This window comes from Haplochromis burtoni, unplaced genomic scaffold (assembly GCF_018398535.1).
Source record: "Haplochromis burtoni strain Fernald_Lab_line unplaced genomic scaffold, NCSU_Asbu1 Contig_31, whole genome shotgun sequence".
NCBI lineage: Eukaryota > Metazoa > Chordata > Actinopteri > Cichliformes > Cichlidae > Haplochromis > Haplochromis burtoni.
The window spans coordinates 15,699-26,248 of NW_024582392.1; the positions used below are offsets into that span (position 1 = coordinate 15,699).

Below are 10,550 nucleotides of genomic sequence, written 5' to 3' on the forward strand. Positions count from 1 at the left end.
AATACAAATAAGTAATAATAGTGCAGCTGTGCTGAAGGAATGTTGTTAAAAACAGTTTAAGAACAATATTTTTTAAAATTAATTTGTTAGTGTGTATTAAAATTTAAAATGAATCAATTTGAAGACAACATTGAGATTACACATTTGAGTTTCAACAGTTTTATGTGCTATGGTAAAACACAAGGATTTGTGTTTGTTGTACTTTCCCAGAGAAACCCCCACAACAATAACTCAAATAAAAAGTCTGTAGATAAAACGATTTAAAGATTATCTTAATCTTTTTAAATATTCAGCGGGAATTTGTTAATGAAAGAGGCAGTAATGGAACCACCAGTATAATATCAACTTAAATTAATAATGGCGTACATCCTCTTGGGTCTACGTTATTGTACATAAAAGATTTTTTTTTCTTTTTCAATAATCAATGAGACCTCTGAATTTCATGACTGTAACTAAAATGCAGTGATTGGGTTGTTTCAATGAAATATTTCAGGAGAACCAACAGAATCATGGACGCTTCAACCAAGTTTTATGAATATTCAAGTTTTCCTTCTCTCTTAACAATAACTTCATGTTTTGTGGTGAATTGTCTGCCACTAGAGGACATCATTATATAAACACCCATAATTTTTGCATTCAGAAAAAAGCTTAAGATCATTTTTCTGACAACATTTGAGATGGATGTAGTCAGCTTCTGAAGAGGAGTATGCTAAAGTATATAACATGATATGTTCTCTTACATCTAGGTGGCGCTCTAACGATTGACAAATATTGATGTTTAATGACAAAATATTTAATATAACAAAACCTGTGGGTAGCACAGTTTGAAGTAAACAAAACATAATATTTCTATTATTGTATAATAAACTTTACAGCATAGACACAGAGTAAAAAAAATGTAACCTCAGTGATGCCACCTTCTCAAATTTACCTTGACAGATGACACCAGCGTCTTCACTGTGGCTGCAGTCATGAGATCCTAACCTTGACTGGCGACACTCAAACAGGTTGGATTCCCGGCCTGTGCAATGCACATCATCCATCCAGATGGGCCCTGTGCCTTGTCCAAATCGTGCTTTAGTTGGTGCAGAGAGGACCCTACCACAGCCCAGCTGCCTACATACCACCTGAGCATCCTCCTGGCCCCAAGAATCATCACACACTGTCCCCCATTGCCCACTGTGGAAGATCTCCACCCTGCCAGAGCAGGAGCCGTAACCCCTATTTACCAAGCGGACCTCCCCCTCAACTCCTGTGCTGTTGTCCACTGCTGTTGAACCAGTGACATTAACCGGAACAGATGGAGAGGTCTGTGGTCTTGAAGTAGTTGTGGATAAACCAAAGCCCAGATCTGTTGAGTTCACTTCTGTTTGACATTATAAAAGAAATACAAATAAATAAGAGTAGTGCAGCAATGATGCTTGAACCATATTTTTTATAAACAGTTTATTTTATTTTGACCAGTATTACGCAGTAATAGACACTCTGGTCCATAGGGTTTGTCATGTCATGCTCTGCCTCTTGCAAGCATGATATTGATTGTATGAATTATCAAATTACGCACTGAATATCACCAAAATAGCAATTGCAGCAATTGCCTTTCCAAGGACTGCACATTTTGCAAAATACTGGAGCATAGGATCCACACCTGTTTGAGTTTATACATCTCACTTTTATTCTTTGCTTTAAGCACATTTCTGACTATCACGCACTTTCACATTATGATGGTGCATTGGTGGCAATTTGGAGTACAAGAGTGTGTGAAGCCTGGGACAGATTTAACAACATAGATTCCAAGGTTTTCTGGCAAAAAATAAATTAATTAATTAAAAATCGTAAGATGAACAATTTAAATTTTCCAAGGTGTTGAACTGACCGCAGATCATTTTATAAAATCTCAAGTAGAAATCTGTAAAAGTAAAGTACCAGAAAATGGCTAAAATTCAGCCAAATATAATAATAATAATAATAATAATAATAATAATAATAATAATAATAATAATAATAATAATAATAATAATAATGAACACGAACAAGAGGAAGTGAATTTTACCCATTCCCCCAAAAGCAGAAGATGCATAAAAGATATCAATAAAGAAAGGAATGGGCACTCAGGGAATGCTTGTATATTGGGCCCTGAGTTCTGTGCTACAGCCCAATATCCACCTGTGGTGTTTCGTCCATCCATTTCTGTATGGTTGGGAGTTTCTGGATTGGCAAGACAAGTGATTCCATCCTGAAGATCTGTTAAAAAGATAAGCAATCAGTAGTTACTATTGTCCTGTTAAATACACATTAAAATATAATATTTATACTTTAATTGAATATTTACTTTATTTTATTGTGATAAAGTTTTAAAATTAGTTGTTAAACTTGCTATATTTTCACTTAATTATTTGAATTTGCAAAAATCAAAACTTTGTGATCCTTCCCTACACAAACAATCTACTGATAAAGATTATGTTAAAAGGTTGTGAAGAAGAAATTAGGATTTGAGTTTGTTTGTGATGACATCTTCTTCAGCTTTTTCTACACTTGTTAAATTAGGCTTTTGAACTTGTTTAAACATTTGAACTTAGGTATTTATTTATTTATTTTTGTTGTGTTGCAGCTGGATAGTGTAGTGGTAAGACTACATGCCTTTGGAATGGGAATCGTGGGCTACTGTATCCTGTAAGCGTCCCTAGGCTAGACCCCCGCATGCTAACCAAGAATGAGCAAGAGACAGAGTAACCAGGACACACTGATGAGAAGTGGGCTACTAGAAGAAGATGGTATAAGTGCGCAAGAGATGAAAATTGGGCGCTGTTGGAATGCTACTGCGCAAGTAACCCCAGCAGAAGGGGTTTCATGAATAGGACAAGGGACCTATGGAATCTTCGATACCCAGCATCCAGATTGATGATGAAACAACTAGTAGCTCAGTGTTCTAAAATTCGGAAGAAGGTACTGCTCTCATGGCTAGAGATTGATGAGGTACAACACAATGCTACGGCAAGCGGCACCAGGACAACAGGTCAGGGAGGAGATATCATCATCACCCTCACCCGAGTTTGGGTACCAAGCCCCAAGTGCGATGGAAGACGACGCATTGTGAGAGGAACTGACCTGAAAGATGGCATCATGGCGAAACTTGAAACCTGGACCCTCCGTAGCCTATTACCAAGGCTACGTGAAGTACCCCCTGAGGATCTACTAGATGATGTGAATGCAGCACTGCCACAATTACCAAGACTAACCAGTTGACCAAAGCAGCAGTGATCAGTGAGTGATCAGCCACAAGGAGCAGTACCCTCCATGGAGAAGGAGACTAGACTGCAGAAAGGTAGAATGAAGAAGGTGCCTAACAAGTACAGCACGCTGTGAAACTGCCGAGCAAAGAGGTATACCAGAAAAACAGAAGGCAGGAGAATAAACCAGTTGTTCTCCACAGAACCATCCAAGGTGTAGTCGTAGTGGCATGGGAATATAAGAACAACACCACCAAGGCTAGAGACATAGCAATACTGGAGGTGCATATGTGATAAGCGCACAACACATAACTGCAAAGCTCATGAGCACTGCCATTACTGGACCCGAGCATGGTCCAGTAACCATCACATTGGCAGACATCCAAGAAAGTGTCTCCAGAATGAAGAATTGGACATCACCAGGCCCCGACATGATTCACAATTACTGGCTGAAGAATCTGCTTGCACTCCATGAGCGTCTCGCAGTACAAATGAACCAGCTGCTAGTTAATAAGAGACACCAAGAATGGCTAACTCAAGGCCTGACAATCTTGATCCCCAAGGGTCCGCCAGAACCTGCCTCAGTACCAGATGGAAGCTCCTGTCAGGCATCACAGCGGCTAAGATGAACAGGCACATTCCTCAAAATGACACATAAAGGAATTGGGAAGAATACCAGAGGAGCAAAGCACCAGCTACTGGTAGACAGAGCACCACCAGGATACACAGCAACGAAATTGGAATGCAATTCGGATTGGAGAAGTGTAGTTGTAAGGTAGTCAGAACTGAGGGGATTGTACTACTAGATGGTAACATTGGCAACATGTATCTAGGAATCCCCACAGGAGAATAGGAACCACAAAGAGGCCGCAGGTAAGCTGCAACCACCAAATACCTGCAGAGGGTCTGGCAAGTCCTGAGAAGTCAGCTGTAATAGAAAGAACAAGATTCGGGCAATCAATACCTATATCCTGCCCGTGACCACATACCCTGCTAGGATAATAAGCTGGCCAAAGGAGGAGATAGAAGCCACTGACATCAAGATAAGAAAGGTTCTAGATCATGGATGGAGGGTTTCACCCCAAGACGGAAGGAAGGAGGCCAAGGACTGGTGAGTGTCAGAACCGCTGTTCAGGATAAGACAACAAATATCCACGAGAACATCAGGAAGATAGCCGTAACCAACCTTGGGTGGTTACGGCTGTTGGGAAGTGTTGGGAAGGTTACTTTTAAAATGTATTCCACTACAGATTACAGAATACATGCCCCAAAATGTATTTTGTAACGTATTCTGTTACGTTACTCAATGAGAGTAACGTATTCTGAATACTTTGGATTAGTTCATATATTATCCTGCTTTTTACAATTACACAAATGTATTATTGCAGGGTGATTCATTACTATTACTTAAGGTTATTCGCCATATCAATACTAACTAATGTCACGGTACTTTTGGGTCTCATCTTCACACTGGCGCACCCTGCCATGACAACAAAATTTTTAAATCTTAATATAAAATGAGTAACAGTAGGGTGGACATTGGGTAAGGCTCCACTTTTTTGCAGCGATCTCGTATAGAAAACTATATAAAACAGGTTTGAGGCTCCGAACCGTAAAGCCGTAAAGCCATAAAGGGACCTCTGGCTAATACGTCGAGTTCCGTGTCTGGTTCCGTGTCCAGCTTGTAGCTAGATTCTTTAGGGCTATGCCTGTAACACTCTGCCTATTGCTTCATATTAAATCATTTTTGGAATAACTTTTTAAAATATTTCTTCACGTCATTATGCGGGCCGCAAGTAGGGGTGACATGGGCTGTCAGATTGAGACACAGGCCTTAGAGCCTCTTAATGTGTGTTTGGTTTGGGTTTCCAACGATGTGGAATTACCAAAAATAGAATGGGCATAGCCTAATATATGAAACAGGAAAAGACCGCCGTGTAATCCATTTATTACAACAAAGTAACTGTATTCTGAATACCACCCTTCTAAATGGTAACTGTAACGGAAGACAGTTACTCATATTTTGTATTTTAAATACGTAACGGCAGTACATGTATTCTGTTACTCCTCATACTGTAGAGAAGAGGCACAAGGAGAAGAACCATCATGAAAGGACAGACCCCTGCATGGTATGTAGCACCAGCAGATAGAAGAAGTCAAAGCAGCTTAAACTGATTAATATACCCCGCTGCTACTTAACTAACCAGATTAATAAGCCAGAGGTTTAATTAACTTGATGCTATACTCTAATTAAAAGTTTTTTGAGCAGTGGAAATTGTTCTGAGTTTTTCTTTTTATACTGGAGGAAAAACAACAGCGATCTGAAAAATAATTTCTGGGGATGAAACAGGGATGAAAGAACACACCATAAGTAGCACATAGCAGTTGTGCTAAAAGAAATGATATGAACTTACTCCTGGCAGGTTTATATTTATTTATATTAAGTTATCTTTTACTTTTAATGTACTTGGAAGTGGTGTATGTCGTGGTTCACTGCTGACCTATTTTCAACGCCGAATAAATAAAATGAAGAAAGGCTGAACCTGAACTGCTGAAGCAGTTAGTGTTTAAAAATTAACAAAGTTTAAGGATTAATTCATGAGAAAAGAAAAGAAAGACAAGTAACACTGAATATTAGAGATGAGAATTTACTCACTTAGGAGGATGAAGCAGATCAAAATGTGATAGCCTTTCATCTTGAGTCACTGATGGGTTAATGTTGCTTCTTTTCTTTTTTTACTTGCCAACCAGGAACTTCTTACTTCTCTTGTTCTTATGTCCCCCCCCCCCCTCCTGACTCCTCCCCTCTGCTTAAGGGTTTACCAACTGCACTGTCAAAGAATAACTGTGTATGAATTAAAGTTATATCTTTTCAAGTTATCCCTCAAAACTTAAATATTCTTTGTTTTCCCTCATTTAGTCGCTACTGAAAACAGGCTGTTTGTGTTGTATTGAATTGCAAAATATTAATTTATCATCTTGCAGTACTGTAGTTTCAACAAGTCAAACAGTGAAAACACTTCCTGTCCATTTTCTGTCCAAAACAGCAGTGATTAAAAGATATACCAAGCTGTGGACAGGCACACAGAGAGAAGTTTTGCACCAATGTCGAATTCAAAGATTCAAAGCTGAGGACATAAAGGGATGCACAGGATCAGGAAGAGCTCTCAGGCTGACTCATTAGTTATCAAATACCTAAAGTGTGCCAAGAAAACAAGCTGTGGCCACCTACTGACTTCAAATTATGAGTCTTAGAGACTGCTTCTGAACCAATGACCAAGTCAGTAAATCTGCTTTCAATATCTTGTCTCGGTGTTTGGTGTGTCCTTCCTCTCTTTCTGGTCTGTCATAACTCATAAGAAATTTGTCACATTTGAGCCCACTGATCACTCTATAGAGGACACATACTGATGCAGGTACTATTTCTGGCAATAATAATGATTAACATGATCAGCAAAAAGCTGTCATCAAGACAATGAGAGACTTTGACTGTGTTTTGTAAATAATTGCCGTTTTACACATTCAGAATACACAGAGCAACATTACCACATTTCACATTCATACTGTGCAACTATTAAACAGTTTTCACTTCCGCTTTTTACTTTCATCTATGGAATAGATGTGAACTTTGACTACTGCTGTGTGTATTGCATGGTAAATTTAGCTGATCTGATTTTTTGATTGAATCAAAGTTGATAAGTGTGAACAGCAACAATAAAACTAATGAAATGAGATGAAAGATACTAAACATATTTTTATTCTCTCTCTTCTTCCTCTGTAATTCATTTTGCATAATATTATGTGTAAAGAAGCAGGTAGATATGTGCCTTGCTGTGGGAGAGGACGGGCTGAATGTGCATATTTAGCCCACTAGATCAAGGTACTTGCAAACTGTATTGTGCAATTTACTTAAATTTGTTTGTTTGTTTTTTGGAGGGGAGGGGATCCCACTGATGATGCGGAAGTCTGAAAAACTGACAAAAACACACGTATCAAATATGACACACTAGCGTCAGGGGTGTTCGGCTCCAGGCCTCAAGGGCCAGTCTCCTGCAGGTTTTAGATGTGTCTTTGATCCAAAACAGCTGATTTGAGTGGCTAAATTACGTCCTCAATATGTCTTGAAGTTCTCCAGAAGCCTGTTAATGAACTAATCATTTGATTCAGGTGTGTTGACCCATGGTGTGATCTAAAACCTGCAGGACACCGGCCCTTGAGGACTGGAGTTAGACACCCCTGCACTAGGTATTAAGGCTTTACACTTTTATGCACCAGTGAAAAAATTACTGGATTTCAAGCTGACCACAGCAGCCAGGCTCAGAGGAGTGCTGATTTACACAGAAACAGAGACACAATAGCATCATTAATGAATTTCTTATAACTTTTTTGTTTTTTTTGTCAGTATAAACAAGTACAGTATTTGTATCTGGCTCTTTGACTACTCAGTACTTGACTTTGAAATGTGTAGTGTGCTCTTTTATTATGATTTTTATTTATTTTTTTGTTATAACTGAAAAAATATTGATGAAAGCATTGTGTGGGAAAAAAGTAAAAAGAACAAATGGAAATCTGAAAGGCACTAAAGCCTGCAAGGAACTTTAAGAGACAAAAAAGCCAGATGATAATTCGTATAATGATAATGTGATGATAGTTATTATTACAAGTGTTTCAGGGGAAGAAGAAACATTGGCTACTCTGTTGGACAAGAGAAAATGAACAACCTGAATAGGTAAACTCGAAATCAATGCTATGATCGGATGATGTGGCTCAGCTTGGAGAAAAGAATCACAACTCAAATTAATTTGTAATGTGAACTCCCATAGATTTACTTTGTGTACAAAGTTTTTAACAACTGAATTCAACAAAATGTCAGCAGATGTTTTCACAGGTATCTGAGCTAAATTCCATTTCCTACACTAACAGTATAATATGTATTGTCTTTATAAAGATTGAACTCAGTGAACTGGCATCATCCGCTTACATGCAAATTCATCTCTGCTACACTTGATGTAACAAAACAGTGACCATGAGCAGCACAGCCACTGTGCACCAGTCCAATACAATCCTCTTTTACTGTGAATTCACCACAGTACTGTAAGCTGACCTCTTTACCCTGCACAAAATTAGCATTTTCATGCAACGCCTTAACAACATAACATTAGTATACTTGGTTTGTTTTCACAATGCAATGTTTCAAAACATGAAAATACATAATTTATCAAAACACATCATATACAGATCCAATATGTGATTAACAGTGATGATTTTACATGTAACTAAATATGCAATTTATCAAATCTCACTGAGCAGCACTTATTTAAATATAACCTCTCTTCTTCCACTCCTGCCTTTCTTGCATCTTTATCTCTGACTAAAGTTATCTGGTAATCAATTATCTCCCCTGTGAAATACAGTAGCTATACCTCTAGCTAGCAATACACTGTGCAACAAATGCACACAAACAGTTTATGTGTTTGCTGATTTTTGTTGAGCTATGTTGTATTTGAAATTATCCAACAGTTAAAAAATATTACTTCCTTTATGCTCACTATTCTTCTGTAGCTGCATGCAGAACTATAGCTGCTACAAGTTATGGAGATCTGCACTCGTTGCAGTGTTGTGCCAAACCTGCCCACTTTAACCCCCTGAGTATAAAAGCTATTAATGATACCATTGAACCTAAAGTAACAAGTCTGTTTGAAAATGTAAGGAGTAGAAAGTACAGAGTTTTCTTAACAATGTAAAGAGTTTAATGTTGTTAGAAAAATAAATACTTCACAAAAGATACCTGTTACTGTGGGAACTGATGAAGTATCTGTACTTTGTTACTTTTCACATGTATTGCTTTTTTATCATCGTGTCATATTTTCCCATGGGACCCAGCAGTAGTCAAAGTCATTCTAAAAGCAAGTATTGCAACTTGGCCGCTGCAGGTGCATGAAAAAGAAAAACAGTTTAGACTTTTGAGAAGGTCTGAGTTTGTTCTTACGTTGGATTCCTCTTTTTAAATGGCTGAATTATTATTCATTGAGGTATTGGGTCAGGTATAATTTCTACATGCTAAAAAATATGTACTTTCAGGAAACGGGGATCAGTTTCTAGAATCAGGTACTTCACATGTGTCAGGTGAAGGCTCAGATCCTTCTGAACCATCTATGGAGCCAACATAAGGCACTAAAAGATCTTTCACAGGTTTTAGTCAGGCAACCTGAATGATATTTTCAGTTAAAGGAACATTAGAGTCCAGTAGGTTGTACATACTGAACGTGTCTTGAACAACACCAGACTCTCCCAGACAGTTCAGTTTCCACCAATCATCACATAGTCTTCCTCTTTAAAGTCAGTGTGGTAATGCAGTGTTGACAAATGTGGCTCAGACAAGACGTGGCCTGATGCTTGACTGCGTGTCTGAATTCCATTAACCAGTTCCTTTTTCACCAGAAAAACAACACTAAAGTTCATAGAAAATACTCTGATTTAGAAGAACTACAGACCTCACTATTTATAGTTAAAGTTGACTAAGCAACTGTTACGACCAGAGATGGGGACTAACGCGTTACTTGTAACGTGTTACTGTAATTCGATTACTTTTTTCAAGTAACAAGTAAAGTAAGGGATTACTATTGCAAAAACGGTAATTAGATTACCGTTACTTTCCCGTAGGAACGCTGCGTTACTGCGTTACTAAAACCGTGATTTTTTTGCAAGAATGTCTTATGACAGTGATGTAAGCGAGTGCGACGTTCATGACAACAGCTCTTTGCAGATCAACAATGGATAATATATCAAGTATGGAGAGAGTATGAGCATGCATACTCTCAGCGTTTAAAGTGCGGAAGTACTGACCTTACTTTCAGTTTGATTCCATAAAAAGTGACAAAAACATTAGCGTCCGTTGTGCGTGGGAAGAAAACTTCTTTTTACAGTAAAAAAAAAACAACCCTAAACTTCCAAGCAAGCACCAAGTGCGCTACGATGTAATGGGAAACTCACAGAGAAACTCGCGGATTCTTCCACTGACACCTGCAGCAGGGTAAACCACCGCCTACCCTACCCCTGCTTTACAGGTGAAAATAGAGCAAAAGGACTGCTAGTCTTTGACTTTATTTTCTGCTGTGTTTTACTTGCATCTATTTGAAAGAGTGAGTGTAAACACAAATATATATATATAAGTAGCTGACAGCTGGTAACTGTGCAGGGGCGGGTCTAGCAAAGTTTTGCCAGGGGGCCAGGTAGGGCATTAACAGGGAAAGGGGGGCACAAAGAAATACCTTTCTTTCTTATTGTCATTTAAAATGTCTCGCTTTTAAAAAATAATTA

At 38.4% G+C, this 10,550-nt stretch overlaps 1 protein-coding gene across 1 annotated transcript in view; it reads right to left on the reverse strand.

Annotated features, from left to right (window-relative positions):
* The window catches only part of LOC102310504 (deleted in malignant brain tumors 1 protein), a gene marked incomplete at its 3' end in the record, with an annotated part of 7,983 nt that extends 1,972 nt beyond the window's left edge, over positions 1 to 6,011 (reverse strand). Inside the window, exons 1-3 of the mRNA XM_042219282.1 lie at positions 5,887 to 6,011; positions 2,167 to 2,244; positions 932 to 1,366 (exon numbers count right to left, since the gene is read on the reverse strand). Coding sequence (XP_042075216.1) covers positions 932 to 1,366; positions 2,167 to 2,244; positions 5,887 to 5,926 — 553 coding nt within the window. The remainder of the gene's footprint in view (positions 1 to 931; positions 1,367 to 2,166; positions 2,245 to 5,886) is intronic.
* Between the last annotated feature and the right edge of the window lie 4,539 nt (positions 6,012 to 10,550).